Source organism: Octopus bimaculoides, chromosome 4 (assembly GCF_001194135.2).
Source record: "Octopus bimaculoides isolate UCB-OBI-ISO-001 chromosome 4, ASM119413v2, whole genome shotgun sequence".
Lineage (NCBI taxonomy): Eukaryota > Metazoa > Mollusca > Cephalopoda > Octopoda > Octopodidae > Octopus > Octopus bimaculoides.
This window is the reverse complement of record NC_068984.1, coordinates 17,908,080-17,930,753: the sequence shown is the minus strand read 5'-3', so window position 1 is coordinate 17,930,753 and position 22,674 is coordinate 17,908,080. Positions and strand designations below refer to the sequence as shown.

General features: G+C 35.5%; 1 protein-coding gene across 1 annotated transcript in view; it reads right to left on the bottom strand.

Annotated features, from left to right (window-relative positions):
• Positions 1-11,063, bottom strand: part of LOC106881370 (kinesin-like protein KIF13A) — a 696,895-nt gene extending 685,832 nt beyond the window's left edge. Inside the window, 1 exon segment of the mRNA XM_052966922.1 lies at positions 10,784-11,063. Coding sequence (XP_052822882.1) covers positions 10,784-10,838 — 55 coding nt within the window. The 5' untranslated portion in view covers positions 10,839-11,063.
• Positions 11,064-22,674: the final 11,611 nt, after the last annotated feature.

Sequence of the window (22,674 nt, the reverse complement as noted above, 5' to 3'; positions counted from 1 at the left end):
AGAGAGAGAGAGAGAGAGAAAGAGAGAGAAAGAGAGAGAGAGAGAGAAAGAGAGAGAGAGAGAAAGAGAGAGAGAGAGAAAGAGAGAGAGAAAGAGAGAGAGAGAGAGAGAAAGAAAGAGAGAGAAAGAGAAAGAGAAAGAGAGAGAGAGATTTCAGAAAGTTAAAAGAGTCAATTGTTGCTGCATACGAAGTCTTAGAATCCAAGAGACTATGTACATGAAACCAAAAAAGACAAACAAAAACGAAAGTTACCAGAGGAGGACTGAGTTTATATGTTTGTCATGAAAACCAGATTTCCATATTAAAAAGAATGCTAATACTTTGCTAGAAGCTACAGATGAATCTTCATGCCTCACATGTAAAATACCAATACACTATGAGAAAGTTATACAACAGTGACGATAATTCTACCACAGGCACAAACTCTGAAACCTTAATGGGGAGGGGGACTAGTAGAATATATTTCCCGCCATACTAAGCTGGCACTTATTTTATTGGCCCTGAAAGGATTAAAAGAAAAGTCAATCTCAGCCGAATTTGAACTCAGAACAAAGAATCTGATGAAAAATCACTAAGCATTTTGTTCAGCACGCTAATGATTGAACTAGCTTGCTGCCTTAAGCTTTTAGCATTAAAACTGGCTATGTCCAACCCAAATATTCTACCTGTTTTAGGTTTAAACTGATCAGATTCAGACTATCACACCATCCTTACTACGTAGTTCTAAAAGTAAACAATCACATAATTGAAATTTTGAAATTCCAAGATAATGCATGACAATCCAAAACCTCGAATAAATACGCATTACATTCGACAGAATAATCCGAATGCTAAAGGGTTTAATAATAACTCTTTCTACTATAATTCAAGGCATGAAATTTGTAGGGAGGTGGCAGTCAATTACATCGACCCTTAATGCTCAGCAGATACTTATTTTATTAAACCTGAAAGAACTTCAACAGGATTTAAACTTGGGTCTGGTGGAATAATGATTCTGCCAGCTTCAAGAAATCAAATTTAGGTATTCCTTATTGGACTAATCTACAAGATTCATTAGGAGATAAACTTACATATGATAGCATAGAAAGAACAGATTACCTTTATGAAGAATCCTTCAACTTTGCTGCTGCTGTGTTGTAAATATTATCAGTTACATTCATTAGTTTTGCAATAACTCAAGGCCTACCAGAGTTCTCAAACAATCGGTACAATAGTACAAGTTTTGAGTGGTGGTGTCGCATAAAAAGCACCCAGTACACTCTGGAGTGATCTGGCATTAAGAAGGGCATCCAGCCATAGAAACCATAACAGAACAGACAGTGGAACCTAGTGACACCTCTGGCCTTACCAGCTCCAATCAAACCATCCAACCCATGCCAGCATGGAAAATAAATGTTAAATAAGATCTTCCATATTCAAGGTTAATAAAGAGAAAATCACTTAAAATCGATAGGCTTAGAACATATTTCTTATTATGTAAATTTAAAAAAAAATAGATTCATAACCAGAATGGTATTAAGAAAGATTCGAAATACCAACTAACTGAGAAACAAGACAAGAAATTCAGAAAAGATGGAACTATCACTTCAAGGCCAGTAGAAAATTTGGGAGTTTAAATTTTTACAGCGAACACTGGTTATAAATTATTACCTCGAATTTCACATATTGAATTGTTTGATAAATATGTTACATTATTGAATTCCATTCAATTCCGTCATTGTTAAAAATTTATACAAAGCATTTTTATATAATGCTTGTGAAATTTATACAACTGATGTGGGTTGGATGGGTTTTGTTGCTATTGTTTTTTTATTATTATTGTAAGCACTATGCAGCTAATTCTACAACTCTCAATAAAGACATTTGTTTTCACTATTACGAGCATATGGTACTTGTACATTAAATACGCATCACTTATTCATAGCATGTTTATATATATTTCATGCAGTGTGTAAAATGTGATTAATACAGAAGACTTATGGCATACATAAAAACTGTATTATGCTTAGAGGCTTTGCAAGTTATTCTGCATGCTTTACTGAAAGAAAATAGAAAAACAGTCCTTTGCATCAGAAATAGGATTTTAAAGGAAAAATAAAAGAAACTAGTCTCAACCTAAGTTCATATTAAAATTTGATAAAACATTAAAAATTTATAAATAAAGCATATCTTTTACCTAAATACTTTTTAATGACAAAATTCCTGATAGCATGTTGATGTTTGCTCTTTGAAATTCATAGAGTTAGCAAGGAAAAAAACAACTACAACAGCTTAGCTTTCCTTAGTTTCCAAATAATTATTTTACATGTCTTAACACAACTGCAACCTTGAAGTAACATTACATTCAAGACCTGACAACTAGTTGCATTTAAAATGAATTATTCGCAAAGAAACAAAAGGTAATTCAGAATATTTAAAAACATTACATTATAGATTTACAATACATCAATATATTTTCAGCTGTATCATCACACAAGACTGGTGCACAGTTGAAATACCAAATTTAGAAAATTCCAGTTCTGAGTTATATGAAGGCTGTTGCAATCAATTCCTGGGCAATGACCTGAGGACAGTGTACACTAAAAGACTTCATTGATACTATCAGTCACATAAAAATAAAACACCAAGGTTTGATAATATTCCTCAAAAGGAAATATTTCATAAGTTTTCTATTTCTCTTCTCTATTGTCCTCTAAACAGGATGATTAAACATTTCTACTCAATACAGTGAGCCATAGCAACTGATGTAAACTATTGTTTGTTAGGTTAGCAGTGACAAGGTTCCATCAAAGCTGATGGGATACTGAAGTAGATGGCACAAAACAATTGAATCCATATGAGAGTTAAGTGAGGTAACTAGTGTAAATCACACAGAATGAATAACCAAAGAAATAACTGTTGTTAATGATGAATATTTTATTTCAGTTGTCAAAGGAATTTAATATAATTAATCTCAAATTTAGATAGGAAACTTAGAAAAATTACACAATAGTTTCTTTTTCTTTCAGAGTAATTGTTTTTCTTCACTTTTCCATGGCTAACAAGTTCTTTCCAATCACATAGTTTTAAGTTCAAGTCCACTACATAGCACTTGGGCAAGTCTTCTACAATAAATCCAAGCTGGCCAAAGCCTTGTGAGTGAATTTGATAGGTGGACCTGAACAAATTATATATATATATATGTGTGTGTGTATATATCTGTGTGTGTATATATCTGTGTGTGTATATATCTGTGTGTGTGTATATATATGTGTGTGTGTATATATATGTGTGTGTGTATATATATGTGTGTGTGTATATATATGTGTGTGTGTATATATATGTGTGTGTGTATATATATGTGTGTGTATATATATGTGTGTGTATATATATGTGTGTGTATATATATGTGTGTGTATATATATGTGTGTGTATATATATGTGTGTGTATATATATGTGTGTGTATATATATATATGTGTGTATATATATGTGTGTGTATATATATATATGTGTGTATATATATGTGTGTGTATATATATGTGTGTATATATATATATATATATATGGGGAGGGGTATGTGTCAGTGTTTGCTTGTTTTGACATTGAGCAATAATGGTTGATGAGTAGATGTCATACAAGTGTTGTCATTGGTTTCCCATCTTCTGTGACATGTCCAGACATGGGGGAAAATTACCTTGGTTGGGAGCAGGTGAGGGTTGGCAACAGGAAGGGGCATCTGCTCAGAGAAAATGCATTTCAACGAAGTCTGCCAGGTCCATGAAGGCATGGAAGAGTGGACATTAAAATGATGTATGATAGATGCAACTACAATATATCAAGGACCACAGATAATAAAATACAAGCCTGGTAAGTAGAATCTTAAATTTCTATTCTGTCAGAGCCATCTTAACCTATATCACTAATGATATTTCTCAACTGGGGTCTATGCAAGATTTTGTTGAAATTCATGAGTAACTAATTGAATGTAGTTTTACAATACACAAAATATTTTTTGCTTTTATGATGATTCCTCTAATATTTATAAAAATTACAGTAAGATTTTTTTTAATATATACACAGCAAATGGCTACAGAAGTCCAAGATAGTAAAATAGGAACCAAAAGGGTCCATAGGCCAAAAAATGGTTGAGAACCACAGCTCCACCTAAAAATCACAGACTATATGCTTCAAGCCTACCTGGAGAAGGCAATTGTTAACATTACAGTGAAGAATGTCAAAACATACTATTTTGAAAAACAAAAAAAAATTCTTAAATAGTCTCATATATCATATCTGTAAACATTTCAGGAGAACCAATATCGTTTTTAAATTAGTTATTAAAATCTCCAATAACAATTTTATTTTGACCATATATTTACAGATATCATCTAGGCTGGCACAAATTATAGGATTTTTTTAAAAAATCTGATCAAGCAAACCCATATAAAATATTGATTTAGTAACACTGTTTTCACCTCAATTCAAATCAATATTTATAAAAAGGAAAAGAGGGGGAAGGGCTACTCCCCATCCCCAGTTGTATGACTATATTTCCCTTTTAATACAATTAAAAAAGGAAACTGTACCAAAACAGTGCAGATTGTTAACCATCTTAATACAAACCCACCTGAGATTTTAAATTAAAAATCTCCATAATACAACAAGCAAAGTAGCTGGTTGTAGTAACTATACTGAGAAGTAATGCTTGTCACCACTTCAACATGGTCGCTCCATATAAACTAATGTTACAACCATATTTTAATACCAAGCGGATGCCTCTTCTAGCTGGTTACTGATGTAATCTGCACCTGATATATATTACAAAGCAGGGAAGCATTACTAGAAGATGGTAGGGGTCCACCCCCGCCTGCTTGCAATATATACTGGGGTGCAGATTTCATCAAATAACCAGCAGGAGGTGTCCTCCAGCGTTAAAATGATAGTAATGTCAGTTCATACGGAACCACCATGTTGAATTAGCGACAAACATTACCTTCCATAATTTTCTTCGAAAGCCATTTTTATTCCAATACCAGTTTAACTTCATCATCCTCCTCCTCCAACTCTTGTTTTCCATGCCGGCATGGGTTGAACAGTTTGACAGGATCCAGTGAACTGCAGAGCTGCACTGAGCTCTAATGAGAGTTTCACATAGAGAAGGAAAAAAAAAAGTATGCAAACAAGACATGATCCCCAACCAGTCTAAGGTAACAGTTACTCGAAAGAAGAATTGACACAAACCCCAACGACTCATCTCGAACCCATGTCAGAAAAGTTAAGTAGAACATAGAAGGAAGGAATGATGGTCATATTCTTCCAAATGCTGGATTGTTTCTGAAATGAATTGGAAGATTCCTATAAAAATATGGTTATGCAAGAGTTGAAATGTCTCCAAAGGAAGAAAGTAAATGAATTTATTTCAGTAAGTTTACTTCTCAATAACCAGTTGAGATTAGTGGATGCTTATCACTTGCAAAGTCTTCAGAATCTGGTAATAAAAGAAACCATTACAGGAAGAAGAAAGCCTGCAAAGAAATTAAGATTGTTGCCAGAATGTGATAAAACCCTATCCAAATATCCTGTCCTCAGTACTAATGAGGGTTTCTAACTTTCGGACAAGGTCACAAAGAGGTAATGGTTTATAGGGAACCCATTATTCAACTGGTGCAGAATACAAGGGAAAAAACTTGCAGCAAAATGGAATTTTCTTTCACTTCAATACTTTTCCAGTATTAATAATAAAGGTCTTTCTTTTAGTAGGTATCTGTTGGTCTCAAGAGACCTTGGATCTGCACCTGAAGAAATCATATCAGCTGCTGATAGTGATGCAGCATCTGCTGTGGCTGTGGAGACCCACACAGGAGTGACAGTCTCACATACAGCAACTTCATTTGAAGGAGGTCTCTGCTGGCGTTACTGATTTTCTCTTAATAAAGGTTTAAAAATAAAATTAAAACATCAGATATTCTAGAATACTCTGTGTCTAAGAACAATGGAAGTTTCTGAGGTTTAACCCTTTAGTATTAAAGCCATCCAGATCCAGCTGGTTTAAAGTTTTATATTGTTTAAAGTTTAAACTGGCCTGATGTGGCCTTTCATAACTTTACAATATCATTCTAAAGAGTAACAGTTACTTCATCAAAATCTCAAAGCTACAAGATAATGCATGATTAACTCAAAACAATAGGGATGAATAAGCATTACTTTTGACAGAATAAAGGGTTAATATATTTTACAAGTTTTTCCAGGGTACCTCATCATGTTGAACCTGCTGTAAAGGACATAAAAATCATTACAACAAAGTTTAAGAATGGAGATCAACCAGTACATTACATCCTGAATGTGATCTGTAAAGCATGGTAAAGATGAAATGCAAAATCAACCCCAGTAAGATGGAACAGAAATATTTTTATCTACAGATATGATAATTCTGCCATTCACCACCATCAAAGAGATGGTAAAAAGCATAAACATTGCACAGGAATGAAAGAAAATATCACATCAGTGAAGTTCACAATGATCTGAACTTGAACCTTTTAGTAATATTTAAACTTGGTCAAATATCCTTTTTTTTTTTTCCTAGTATTACATTTAACTCGGATTAAGTCATCTATCAAACATTAAATACCGTTTTTTAATACCCATTTCTCCAGGTTGACATGGTTGTCATATTCATAGCCAAAAGTAGTTTTTATACAGGTGATTAGAACTTTGTAAAAGATGCAACTACCTCCATTAAGAACTGGGAACCTCTAAGAGGGAGCCTTTACGTGAACATTCGACCAGTTAGAAATAGCAGCTAAATCTCAATGAAATTGCCATATTGAAAACGTAGGGACACACTGGATAATGTAGTCCTAACATATGCAATACCTAAACGCAGTGTAGTCATGGTTGGCATAGCTTTAATTATAAGTCGGCTCATTCAGGATGACCTAGGGCTAAACAATAACACTAACTCGTAAATCATGCTAGTCTTTTTATGTTCAAATATTATTCACATACATCATCTTATCTCTAATATTACTTGAAGCAAGGTTGGGCTGCTTTATCAACCACCTACCTTGTCATAGCCCTTAATCATAAACCTGAACCATCTATTTATAAATGAAATCGCTTTAAAATAGGAGTGTCTTAACTATGCGACTCTTGAAGCCGAATATTCACTCACCTTTTGTATAAGTACCAAAAACTGAACAAGAACTGCTACCTTTTAAAAATTTATTTCACCAAAGTACACACATTAATTGCATGACGACCGTACTTCATCATTTCAGATTAAATCTATCCAACGTCAACATAAAAGGGAATATATTAATTTATCCCAAGATCAATTGATTGGGTCAATAACATTTATCTTAGTAATAGGTCATTAATACTTGCCTCGAATTAAATAGCCACTAACTTGTAGACTACGGACAGATATTATATTATATATAATATTTATTCAATCTTGATTAGAAATCAACACAAACTTATATCTACCCTTGCTTATGTTAGTGATTTTAATAATTCTTGATTATATAATTTTTCCGTACTAGTTCATTGAAAGTACTATATGATACTAAACATCCAGTTTTACCCATATAACAGCTTTCATACAACGCCAGTTAGATCGAACACATGTACGATTAAATTGAATATGCATCATATCTATTGAATATGTGCCCTATACTCTGTGATATAGAACTAATGATGTCTAATGAGTCTTCGAAAATGCTAACAGAAAGAATAGCGACGATTTTAGAGATTTTAAAGAAATGTTGAGCAGAGGCGAAGTCGCGATTTCAATTCTCGATTTCAGTCATTTCCCGTCGGTCTCTTCAAATAAATACACTACAGAAGGGCATGAACATCGCACGATACCAACTACAATACATCTAACACGATGTTCGTATGTCAGAACTCCATGTTACATAGATGAAAATAAAATATGCATAAATAAATAAATTTAGCATGTATAGTAAAGATCGATCAATTAGTGAACAAGTACATTGTATATTTGTTACTTATGTACTTTATTTTTTCGGGCGTGCCTTTCGGGTACCTTTTCGTCCTCTGCTTTGTTTCAGACGCATATTTCTTAGATTAAACCAAATTACACTTAGTCATATTGATGGACTAACTGATAAAGAATGGGTTTTTTGTTGTTGTTTTATACATATATATACAAAATCAATAGAAATTTACCAATAATCATGTAAGTCACGAGAATTTTTTTTTAATTTAAACTATATAAATAAAAATTATTTATTAGTATAACATCGGTCGTCTTGCAGTGAAAGCTAGTTTGTTTCTTTAAATTTATTTGCGCCGCTTCTTTATTTTACATATAAATAACGTGGCAAGTATATAAAAGCTTTAATATTAAAATGTTTTTTTTTTTAAAGTTATTCATTATGACACCCGTAGAGTACAAATTAGGAGTGGGTGCTTCAAATTAAAATACATGCATTTACTACCACGACAAATGGTTACTACATTCGCTGTAGATCCTTTTGCATTAACGGGTAATTGAACCCAACAGACCGGATTACAAATATACCTGGTCAAAATTAAAAAAAACAAAAAAAACGAATAACAAAAATGAAGATCTAAAATCTGTCTTATTCTTTAAAATTAACCTAATTATTCTTGCCTATCAAAATCAAGACTTTATTTATGCTTTTCTGATAATTTAGGGATGGGCGAGAAAAGAAAAACTCGTTTTAGTCTAATTTTTTTTAGTACAACAAACAAAAAAACTGAAATAAATGAAAAGAAATGCAACATATAAAACAAAATTAATTCATCATATCAGTCTAGAAATACATTAGATAGACAATGTTCACTCGAATATTGAAAATCAAAACTGCCGAGATAAAATTACGACAGCTAAAAATCGAAGAAAGTGACATCGATCACCGGTTCGAATGAAAAAGTACGTGCGACGACTGCACAGGTAGGTAGGCAGGCATGACGTCGGTGTAGTATTCAAGGTTGTAGGTGGCGGAATACAGCAACTAGTTAGCGGTTTATTTGACAGACTGCGCTTTAAAGTTAGCCATCGTAAAAAGGAAAACATTAAATTACTACGGCTTCATGTTCGATGTTTGACTTTTGCTTTTATTCGAAGTACGTAGGTGAGAGAGATATTCTTAAGCATAAGGTGGGAAAATATTCATCCACGTGTGTGTATTGCAATCCATGAAAGAAATAATGGTGATGTGTATGATCAAACAAGGCGCGCGTATATCGATAAGTGCATACGCATACGCGCACTTTCCGTCTCTACACAACTGGTTCAGTACCAGTTTGTAGGGAGAATCGATAATGATGTATAAATCTAATTTAAACAAAACCAAGATAAATATGAAGAAAAATAAACAGTGGCGTACGATTCTCCACAAACGGTTAAAAAACACTTCCTCTATCATTTATTTCTCAATAACACCAGAATAGCTACAGGTGAATGACCGCTTTTAACAAAAAATATTTATTTTAAAAATTAACCAACTGTAAATTTTAAAATACGACTAATGCATACTAAAAGAAGCTCGGCTAACTAGGTTGACTTTATTGACTTCCAAATAGAAAGAGACAATAAGGTGGAAAGTGCGCCTGTTTAAATTTACCTGTAGAACGAGTGTGGTCGCACACGCCAGACGAAAGAACAACAAGTGGACTTCATTGAAGAAAAATAGCATACGCTTTGAATTATTTACTGCACTATATCTGCACTGAAGAGATCATGTTCTATCAATCATAATAACTGTGCAGTTTCAAATGAGGTCTCGTTTTAATACACTTCAAAAATTCAGAAAGGTACTTTTGATTAATTCACAAGGTTAATAATATAGTGACGAGAACTTAGCAATGAAATACACATTTCATTGATAATTTTCATGAATAAAGGTACATTTCGCACAATACATCATTGTATTAAGAGTATTTATAGACTAGTGTTAAAAATGCAAGACGTAAATAGAATTTATAAAAGGGGGTGGAACCTGTCATAGTACGTACGCACTATACTGGACATCTGTTGGAATTACACAGTAACAACCATAAAAATACGAGTCGCAGAATGCAACAAATGGCAAATACTTGCTATCATATAGCTAGAGATGCGTTCAATATTTCTATAAGATACCTAGCGGGTGGGTTGTTTTATCTGTTGTCTCAGAAAGACAACACACAGTAGCTTAAAATGCACATAGTAGTCGATATTTAATAGCGAAGCGACTGGACGGCCTTCTAGGGAAAAGAAGAAAAAGAAATTGACACAACGATAAATCGATATGTAGAGTTCAGAGAGTAACATTTCGAAATATCCACGGTGATAGAAATTTAGTGTGTTGAATATATTGTATTAAAGCTGTTTATTATAACACATGTTAAACAGACGATACCGAAAGGAGGTGGAGAAGAAAAAAAAACCGTTTTACAAAGATAAACATAACGATGAATAGACACACACGCATATATATACATGTATTTTATATATGTGATTACGGTTTCTGAATAACTGTAAAGTATGTTTATCTTTATTTTGTTTTAACGGGATAGAATCATTAGAAAAAGGAATTTGTATGAGCATACTATGTCCCAAATAAATTCATTTCTATCTCCGATATTTCTGAATGAAGGTTAGAAGCAGAATCGTAACTGCAGTAAGTAACAGTTGTAGCCGGGGTTAAAGACACTCAATTAGAAGGAAAAAATAGCCACAATGGAAATAAATAGCGATGATATAAATGACTTCTTTTACTACTCTTGTCAGATATCTCTGTAGTGAATAAATTTGTCTAAAAACACTCACCTCGTCTATTCATAGGTCTTACACGCACTGCGACTTTGACTTTGTCTGTTGCCATTTTCGCTCTCAATTAGCAGTTATAAATGAAAGTTTTCTAAATGAAACGTCAAATTAGATCCATAAAAATAAGATGTAGTCCATAAATTGTGCTTGTCGTCTCCGTCATGGCACAAAATAAGCTAGTAATCCCAAGCCATGCACTTTATCTGCTCGCGATGCAATGTCTGCTATATCTCCGCGACGCCATGTTGCTTAGAAATACGACATCCGGGCACTCAATGAGTCATTGGTTGAATTTATAAATTATTTATTCGCTTCGATTCATTTGTCTGGTGTCATGCAATCGGGATGGAAAGAAAAACTAAAATCGAATTAAAGTCGCAGTTTACTTTGCATATAGACATGGGAGAATATAAATATATTAAAACATATACATATATTCATTCATATGTTTGCGGGGGAAATGAGGGAAGGTATAAAATATTAACACAAATATTGTCTACCGTAAGGAAGCGAAGTATACATTGTTTCATATTAATATACAGGAATTCAGACAGCAGTATTCGAAATTCATTCATTTTAGTTTCCCTGTACAAATGGAAAGTGAGTTGTATATATAACTGTTGAAATATGTTTCTATAAACTACTCTTAAATATATTTAGGAAATAAAAATACATATTCTGTTCTTGGCAATCAACTTTTTATTACCGTATAACACAATTTCCGAACTTTACTTCCAGTTAAATATGTTTCTTCACGTCTGAAGAAACAGTTTAGAACATTGTACATTATTAATAAAATTATTTTTTAAACATCTCTGATACGGGATACCCACTTAACGAACTAAACATCAAAAGATGGTGACTAGTCTTCCGAATGTTAAAGCTTTTCTAAATCTCACTGGAATATATTTATGAATATACAGACAACACTTTCTCCCAATGCGGAGTTTCGGGAAGTTTTACCATTCCTTAGAATGAAGGGCTTCAATTCAATCTTAGATTAGATGGTATATCTTCAGCCCAATCCTCTGAAATTTATCTATGTACTTGATGGTATTTCATTGACTACAGAATTTTTTTCTATTATCATGTTCGGAACAACCTTATCATCAATCTATCTCCATAAATAGTTTGATGGTTTTTCAAACTAGGAACTTGTCTGAGCTCTCGGAACAAATATTTCTAAAGCTGGATGCTTTTTTTTTTTTTTTTTTTTTTTTTTTTTTTTTTTTTTTTTCACAGTTTAAACTAAGAAAAGAAAATAACAAGCTTGGAGGAGTTTTTACCGATCAGTATCTGAACTATTACGAAAAGAAATGGAATTAAAGAGAACCATTTCCTAAATCAACAATGCCGTTCTGTACTCTTTTTTTTTAATCAATAAGCTAATAAATTCTATGGTTGTGTAGGCCTAGTCACCTTGATCGAACCGTCCTATCATCAAACGCCTCCCTGCAGTGATCATTCCGTCCTTTTCTTTTCGTTTTTTCTTTTCTTTTCTTTCTTTTTTTTTTGTTGTTATAATCTATCTAGGACTGCACTATCCGATGTGAACTTCCCGTTTTAAAGACTGTAAAGAGTGATATGAGGAAAATTTGGCTTCTTTTTCTACCAGGTCGATAAACAGATATAACAGCTTCCCTGTTATATCATTAAACGCATCGGTATGACCCACGGGCCATTCACATTGGAAATGTCTTGTTTCATTCCGAGATCACATTCTATCATATAACGTGTGAATGGGACCGTTCCATCTAGTTTACCGCCCGACCAGATTTTGGTAGCGATTGTAATACAACACTAGCTCTATCTTATCGACCAGACTATCAGATGTCCTTATTCATTGATGGTCACAATGCGCTACCCCACTTCTCTTGGTTGCGCCCTTCTCTTCCATTTGTGACCATTATGTCTTTTAGAGGCTACGCTGAGCTGGCAGAATCGTTAGCACGCCGTGAGAAATGCTTGGCGGTATTTTGTCCGCCTTTACGTTCTGAGTTCAAGTACCGCCGAGGTCGACTTTGCTTTTCATCCTATCGGGGTCGATAAATTAAGTAACAGTGAAACACTGCGGTCGTTGTAATCGACTAATGACCTCCCACTAAATTTCAGGCCTTGTGCCTCTAGTAGAAAAGATTATTCAGATTAACAGTACAGTGGCCAGTGAGAGAAACTTTACTTTTATTTCTTACAGGTCGGGCGACCTTGTAATCCAGTTGTTTCTATTTAGGGTATCACGACACCCTAGGGTGTTATGACAGTTGTTAAGGATGTCACGAGGTTTTAAATTTCAGTAACACATTTGATGAAAAAATGTCAACAAAAGTGTCATGTAGAAGGAGATAGGGTGACATGAGTGACAGAAACATCAGAAATCACTGATGCAGAAGATTCATTGTCTGCTCGAGGATTATTTTAATAAATCATGGTGTGGCCTTTGAATTATACCTTTATTTAGCACTCGCACGCACGCACGCACACACACACATACACACACACTCACACAGTCCTTTGAATTAAAGGTATTTCAGTTTCGTTGTAGAGGCAACAAACAGGTGGTTATATGTGTGCGCGTGTGTGTGTTGTGTGTGTTTGTGTGTTGTGTTGTGTATTTATGATGCTGGGAAAGAGGTTGTTGTTATTTAGGTTCATGTTAACCCTAGAATGGAAGACCTAGATTCAAAAGTGTTCCTGCTAAGACCGTTCCATCTTAATTTTACACATAACACTCTGTAAAGTGGTTGACATTAGGAAGTACATCTAACTGTGGTAAGAACAATACTAAAGCTGACAGTTGAGCTTAGCACATACTTGTGACTTGCCAACACCTGTTAAACTGTCAACCCATGCCAGCATGGAAGATAGACGTTAAAAATGATGATGATGCTGACAGATACATTTAGAATTACATTTTCCTATGTGCCCTTCCCTTAAGATGGTTGAGCAAGATTTGCTTAGGAGTTGGCTACTATTTCTACTTAGTTGAGCCATCATATAGAGGCTCCCTCATTGGTTTGTGATAGACATGTTGGAGCACAAGTAGAATTGGCCTGAGAAATATTCTTTTCTACTCTAGGCACAAGGCCTGAAATTTGGTGGTGGGGCACCAGTCGATTAGTTCATCCTCAGTACGCCACTGGTACTTAATTTATCAACCCCGAAAGGATGAAGGACAAAGTTGAACTCAGAACATAAAGACAAACGAAATACAGCTAAGCATTTTGCCTGGCATGCTAACGTTTCTTATTTCTTTACTGCCCACAAGAGGCTACACATAGAGAGGACAAACAAGGGCAGACAAACGGATTAAGTTGATTATATTGACCTCAGTGCAGAACTGGTACTAATTTAATCGACCCCGAAAGGATGAAAGGCAAAGTCGACTTCGGCAGAATTTGAACTCAGAACATATCGGCAGACGAAATACTGCTAAACATTTCGCCTGGCGTGCTAACGTTTCTGCCAGCTCACCACCTTTGGCCGAAGAAATAATAAACATCAAATTTTCCAAATAAAAAGAAGTGTGTATACAAAAAGGAAAGTGAAGTATGTTGGAATAAAATGTGTATGGCAACACCAAATAATGTGTTCAGCAAAAAGAAAAAGTATTTTAATGTTTAAAATTTGAATGTTGTTACATACTATAAAAAAAGTATAACCAAAGTTTGATGGTGTATAAATACTGTGAAAATAAGAAAAAGATAAGTAAGAAGAACAACCCTTTTATTACTACATTTCTATTGAAATATATTTCTTAGCTTTCATTTTATTTTGAAAATAATGAAGAATTTAATAGATACCATATTTGATGGCTTATAAAATACACTTTTTCTATAAAAAAAATCTCTCAAAAATATCACCCTGGCACCTATATGCAAAACTGGGCCTATTTTACATGCTTTAACATGTTAACCACCACAGCTTGTTGCTGGATCTTTCTGGTGACACTGCATATTTTGTGCAGTCACATTGTCTACTCTTTAATTTCAAGATGTAATTTTTCTGCATTTTTACAAAATTTCATAATTAAACTTTAATATTAAGCACTCGTGTTATTTGAATATCCTTGAAACTGTGTCAAAGATACAGAATAAAATATTTTCTCAAATCATGAAAGTGTACCAACCACTGGTGGTGCATATGGCAGTTGTGTGAAATTTGAGATGAACATCCAGTGATACATGTGGCAGTTAACATGCTAATCAGGAAAAGTTTTTCCTGAATATGAGCTGCTGAAATTGTGGTGTGTTTGATATGCCCGTGTGTCTTTTATGCTATCAAGTATGGTAACTTTGTCATAATTAATTTGATGTTTGGAACACAAACTAGCATAAAATTTTGATAGACATTTTGAATTTAAATCACTATAACCTTTTAGCTTTTAACCCTTTCGTTACTGTATTTTTTTTTAGATGCTTTGAGTTTCTTTCGATTACTTTAAATATAACAAAGAATTTAGTAAAATAACTTAGTTATCATTCAGCTAGTATTAGGAACATAAATTGTGACTAAGGTTTGGTGGAAGATTTTAATTCAGAACTTATGTAAATAAGACATTTGTACTACAGAGCCAGAGCCGGTTTCAGCCGGGCTGGTAACGAAAGGGTTAAACCAACTATATTCAGCTTAAATATTCTACCTGTTTTATGTTCAAATGTGCCAGATGTGGCCTGACACACTCACCCTACAATATCATTAAAAAGATATACAAGCACATCATTAAAATCTCAAAACTATGAGATAATACATGATTAATTCAAAACAGTGTGAATAAATAAGTACTACATTTAACGGAGTAGAATTAAAGGATTAAAACAAAATATTTGTATCATAGAACCAGAGATGGCTTCAAGGCCCTTCATATTGAAAAGGTTAAAGTTCAGTTGCGTTGTACAAAAAGAAGGCTGTGTACATTTTATACAAGAATTTGTCAAAGCAAGTGTTATACTGAAAAGAAAATTCCTGGCTAAACACTTTTAATAAGTCACATGCAGGAAATTCGAGGGAACCATTGCTGACCAGTTTGGATGTAATCAACATCATGATAGTTCTGCTAAAAATGAATGATGCTGCTGCTTGTAGCTGCCAAGTAGGCTAAGAATAGTCCCTATGCTCATTGCAAAAAAGCAGTTTGCATGAAAAAAACGGAAGTGGTTGATTATTTTTAGTCATGTAAAGTGCAAAATAGAACAACATTATTTATTTATTTATTTATTTATTTTTCAATATTTTAACACCTTGGAGAATATACCACAGCATTTTGTCCAATGTTCTGATGATTTTACCAATAATCCACCAATATTTTTTGCATTATTTATGTGTGATGTAAATAAAGATAATGTCTTGAATGTGAATGATGATGGCAATGGTGGTGGTGGTGGCAGCGGTGGTGGTGGTGGTGGTGGTGGTTGTTTTGGTGGTGGTATTGGTGGTGGTGACATTTAAGAATGTGATGCATGTTATAAAGTTGTGTTTTTGTTATTTGCTTGTGATGTTGTTATTTAACCTCGGATCATGCTTGTTTCAGATCATCTGGATCAAGCATATGCCAGATGCAACGATCAGTTGTTTTAATTTGGCCAGCCCACCCCCACCCCCAAGGCATGGTGTTTCTAGGATTATATTTTTAAAGTGGCAGAATCTCATTCGAGGAAGATTTGGCCACTATTTCCAGCAAGGGAAGGAACTCAGTAGAGCAAGGGTTCCCAGTCTGAGTTGTCTGTACTTCTTGGAGGTTCTAGATAGCATTTCAAACGATGTGACAATGAGGGGAAAGCAGATCATCATCATCTTCATTGTCATTGTTGGTGTCATCGTTTAATGTCTTTTCCATGCTGGCATGGGTAGAATGATTCAGCAGGAGCTGGCAAATCAGAAGACTGCACCAAGACCTGTTGTCTACTTTGGTATGGTTTCTATGGCTGGATGCCCTTCCTAATACCAACAACTTTACAGAGTGTATTATGGCACCATAAACAGTGAGGTCACCAAGTAACAAGACCCTCCAACTGGAGGGAGTAGTATTGAGGGACAGAAAAGGTGTCTTGCAACTGAAGTGAAACATGGCTACCTCAGATGGAGAGGGAGAGAGGAGGGACAGAAGGTGATGAAGATTAGATAGGGACGAGGAAGGGGCCAAACGCTTAAATTACAGAAAAGGTGTACAGAGTGAAGTTGACTGGGGTTTGGAGAGGGAGAATTCATAAGATTGCAAAAGGAGAATGGAAGCTGAGAAGGGTTGCAATGAAAGGGAACTGGTAGAGGGAGGGGCTGTTAGGAGGATATGTTGTAGGGAAGAGATTTGATAGGGACAGGTGGTGTATATAGAGAAGTGGAAAGGGAGTGGAGAGAGTGAAAGAGGGAATGCAGATTTTTTATTATAATCCTTTTATACAGGGTGTCCACAAAGTCAGGGTACATGGAGTAAATAAAATAATAGCATAAACAATTAAATATAGGAAATAACAATTTCTTAAAGTATGTGTTAATCCCTATGTGGGCACATGGAGTGAATAAAATCATAACATAAACAATTAAATATAAGAAATAATAATTTCTCAAAGTATGTGTTAATCCCATGTACCCAGACTTTGTGGACACCCTGTAGAATAAAAATATTAACTCTTAAAAATAACATTATTCTACTAACCACAAGAACTTTATTATTCTACATGTCACTGTATGTTGCTGTATCGGTCAGACTATCAGAAGTTGTTACACATCACTGATCACAATGTGCTTCCAAATTTATTTTCATTGCACCTTTCTTTTCCATTTTGACTCAGATCATTTAGCTAAATCATCTTCTTATCATCATAGACGCCTTCTGAGTGACCTTTTCTGATCTCCTGGGTACGACATAGCAGCTGCACAGGTCTGTGAACTTTGCAACATGTCCAACAGTGGAACTTGTCCTTTCAGTATTCTGCAATCACATCATTCACTCTGCTCCATTCTTGAATTATTTCATTTCAGATGTGCTCCCTCGGGGATATTCCTGACAAGGATCTTTCCATGGCTTTTTGCATTGCAACTAATCATTGTTCTTCCCTCTTCATCTCACTTACATATAAGCATGCAGATAAGATAGTGCTATTGAAGAGTCTGGCACATTTGGTCTTGTCCAGCTTTGGACAAGACCAAAGCACATCCTTTATTGAGATAAGCACTTCCCATCCTGCTCTTATTTTCTTCAAGATTTCGGCATCCACGTCTCAATATATATTTGCCGCATTCCCTAAGTAGACACATGCCTTTACCTCCTTCATTTCATCACATCCCACTCTATTTGGTCTTTTGTTATGTTTTCAGACCACATACAATTTGTTTCCAAGTGGTCTTTTTTAAGGCCTGTAACTGAACTATAGATGTCCAGCTCTATTACCTTGCTCTACAGCTGATCTATGGTTTAATCAATGAGTACAATGTCATGTGAATTGCAGGTGTGTTAGTAACATGCCATTGCTGTTCATGTTACCTGTCCAGTCAATGTCTCTGATAACTATTTTTTTAGGTTATGTGGTGGAAACCTTTGGAGCGATGCTATCTCCCTGTTTGGTGCCCTTCCCTCTTACTGGTGGTGATAGCAGAATTTTATCAGTGTTGCATCCAGAGTTCACATCCCTGAGCAGTTTGATGAATTGCACCTCAACACCTTGCGCATCCAGAAATTTCAGCAATGCATTAATCTCAATGTTATCGAAGGCCTTTGCATAGTCAATGAAAGCAATGCACAGAGAATGCTTGTATTCTTTTGCTCATTCTATATTAAAGGGAATGTGTATTCTTGTATTTTTTTGCTCATTCTATTGGGTTATCTGGAAAGTTCCTGCCGATTTATAGTAGCTTACCTTTCAACTTATTTGCTATGAAACCACCTCAATTCTGGGAAGAGGGTATTTTCAAGTTAAAGGAAAGATGGAGATGCATTGTGCAACAAAATGGTTCATATTTGGTTGATTAAAAATGTAATGGCAAGTATTTATTGACCTTTTTCTTTCCTTTAAAAATCGGCACGAACTTTCCGGGCAACCTAATATATCAAAGGGAATGTGTATTCTTGTATTCTTTCGCTCATTCTATATTAAAGGGAATGTGTATTCTTGTATTCTTTTGCTCATTCTATATTAAAGGGAATGTGTATTCTTGTATTCTTTTCCTCAGGGAATATATAATCCATCACACAGTAGGTTTTATGGAAACTTACTTGCTTCCTTGGCTGCTGATCATCGAGATGTTTTCATCATCTGGTAACTATGACCTTTGCAAATAGCTTATAGATGTAGCTTAGTGGTTAGGGACATTTAGCTCATGATCATAAGGTCATGGGTTCGATTCCCAGTGGCATGTTGTGTCCTTGAGCAAGACTATATTTCACATTGCAGAGTTGTACCTGTAATTCAAAGGACCAGCCTTGTGACATTCTGTATCACACTGACTCTCTCAGGGAGCTATGTTAAGGATATGCATGTCTGTGGAATACTCAACCACCAGCACATTAATTTCATGAATGCCAGTTATAGAGGTGAGACAACAGGCATATGGGTCAGTAGTTTCTTCAGTCTTCTTACAAAGAAAGGCGGTGGCATTCATTTCTTTCCAGAGTAAGAATGTTACCCTCCTTCAGATAACGATTGAAGCAGAAAAAGAGAATTTTTCCAAAGCTTGGTGTAAGTTTGAATGGTTCTTCTATCTCCCCTTTGTCTGTCATTGTTCTTCAGCACCATCACTTCTGACCTATAAAAACGCCAGCTCTCTCTTGCATCATTTTAGACTTCTCCATTCTTCTGCAGCTTGCATCACCTTCTTCAGGCCATAATTCTTGAAATCATTTTCTAGATATTATCTGATCACTTTGTAGAAAATGGAATGCTTGAGGTGATCTTTCATATTTTTCTGTTTCTTTACCATTTTTTTCGTACCCTCTGAGATTCTTCCATCAGGCTCCTGCTGGCTGGCACTTCTCACCTTCCATATGCAGCTTTTAATTTCTGTACCAGTTTTCATCAACCTCTTCAAGTTGACTCCAAACTTCCCTCTTGCTAGCATCCTACAACTCTGCTTTGATGCATTGATTCTTCATTGAGATGTGCAGTCTTCCCTCTGATTTTATTGATTGCTGTCTTTACCAGTAGCAAGCGGTTATTGCTGCCAGTGTTGAATGATGTTATCACCAAGATGTCCTGGCATATGCACCATTTGTTGACCAAGATGAAGTCAATTTCATTTTCACACTGAGTGGTTGGGGTAATCTAGGTTCATCTCCTAGGTTCCTTCCTGAATAGGCTGTTTTTAGGGTAAAGTTTTCTTGCCTCTGTTATGGTAATCAAACATTTTCTTCTATCATTTCTCTCTCCTGATTCAAACTTTCCAACATATTTCTCTACCAGCCATCATTTTCCAATGTTTGTGTTGAAATCTCCCATCACTGTTGTTTAAGTGGATTTGTGAGATAATGCTTTCTCTAGCTCTTGATAGGATTCTTCCACAACATTGTCTTCACTAGCATTTGTGGGCATATAGGTTTTGATGATCTTCAGGTTGGCATTTCCTTAAAGACAACCGTTTAGCACTCTGACAAGTGGAGAAGAAATGATTTTTGAAGCCCATTTTTTGCTTACAATGAACCCTGTATGAACCCTTACAATGAACCCTATTGCTCTTACACTTTCTGCTTTTGCCATCTCACATTTATTTATTTCCTTTGACATGTTTCACAAAACCCTAGTAAATCACATTCTATCATCATTTTCCCTCTATTCGATGGGGCATTTCAGTTCTCTTTACCAAAGGCCTGAAGTTGTAGGTACACATGGCAAGGGTTGTTGTCCAATTCCTTGGCAGCCAATGGGTACCTGAGATCCTAAACAACTTCCGGTTGCTCAGATTTTGCTCCACCACTATGGAGCAGTCCAACTGGCCTGCAGGTTACGGAGGCCCATTTTCTCACACTGTTGTAACTTTCAAATGAAGCTGGCTAAGTAGGCAGGTCATTTATATAATACCTCTTTAGTTTAACTAGCTACCAACCTCGAGTGAATAGATTATGTGCTTGCTTCAGCTAGACAGTCTTTCCATAGGATTAGCAGTCCACTACCACAGTTACCAAACAACCATTGTCACTGTTGCGCCACAATGAAGTACTGACTTGTGTGAATTGGAATTCACTTTTCTTTTGTCAATGGAGACAAAAGTCTGGGAATTTCCTGAGTCTACAGACGTGCCTGTGGATTACAATTAGCTAGAAAGTTCCATGTTTTTGAGAAAGTCATGAATGAGAAGCAGGAACAAAGAAGTTATTGAATTTTATGTTCACAATTGGGATTCATTTCAGTGTTTAGAGATTTTTTTTTTATCACATCACTTACCCATAGCTGTGTGAGTTAGAAGTTTGCTCCCCAAAATCATGGTTTCAGGTTCAGTCCCACTGCATGGCACCTTGGACAAGTGTCTTCTACAATAGCCCTAGGCTGGCCAATACCATGTGAGTGGATTGGATAGATGGAAGTTGAAACAAGTTAATCACACATATATACACACAAAAATACATACATGCATACATGTTTACATACATGCATACATACATACATACGTGTGTGTGTGAGTGTGTGCATATGCATATGTGTGAATATATGCTTCTGTCTCCTTCTCAAGACATCGCATGATAGTTGTAAATGCGTATCACCATCATATAACCAGTAACATACCTTTTCAACAATCTGTGCAAACATGTTTGCTCATGAGGAAGAATGACTTTGCTTAGAAACAGATGAGGGTTGGCAACAGGAAGAACATCCAACTGTAGAAAAATCTGTCTCAATTAACTTCATCCAACCCATGCCATCATAGAAATGTAGACCTTAGAATGATAATGATGGTGATGACGAGGATATCATAATACTAAAGCACTGGAACAAAAATGCTAAGGTACATAGCTAAATTATATGAGACTTTGTTACCATGCTGTGTGAAGTGTTAGCAGTATTTCATCTGACCTTATGTTCATCATCATCATCGTTTAACGTCCGCTTTCCATGCTAGCATGGGTTGGACGATCTGACTGAGGACTGGTGAAACCGGATGGCTACACCAGGCTCCAATCTGATTTGGCAGAGTTTCTACAGCTGGATGCCCTTCCTAACGCCAACCACTCTGAGAGTGTTGTGGGTGCTTTTACGTGCCACCCACACGAAGGCCAGTCAGGCGGTACTGGCAATGGCCATGCTCAAATGGTGTATTTTATGTGCTACCCGCACAAGAGCCAGTCCAGCGGCGCTGGCAATGATCTCGCTCGAAAGTCCATTACACATGCCATGGGCACAGGTGCCATTGCCTTTCATCTTCCTGGGGTCAATAGAATAAGAACCATTTAAATATCAGGGTTGATGTAATTGCCTTAACTACTCCTGCATAAGAGCATAAGAACTGCACCTCTTTGCTAGGCCATGTTGATTAAGTGTGACAGAGTAGGGTCATCAGACAAGGTCTCCACATCAGATTGCCAGTGGAGGGAACAAGCTGAGGCCTTCATCTTGTGGTTGACTGAACATAGACAACCCAATCCAGTCCAAACTGATTTAAAATCTTTCCACAGTCAGACTTAACTTTATTCTCCTTGTGTTTGTTAAAATATATACCAGTCGCATATTGGGATTAATTTCATTAATCATAACCCACTCCAAGAAATTTGCAGACTTTTAACAACACAAGAAATCAATATTTTCATTATATTATATCATTCTTTTCCAGTTTTTTTACTGCTTTTGTATCCATTGTTCTGTAAAAATAATGACAAATAATTCTGCTATCTTGCATAGGTCCCATGAATTACTAGATCGTGTACTTTTTTATTTACTATTTGCAGTTTTTTTGTGGTGGGGGGGGGGGGGGGG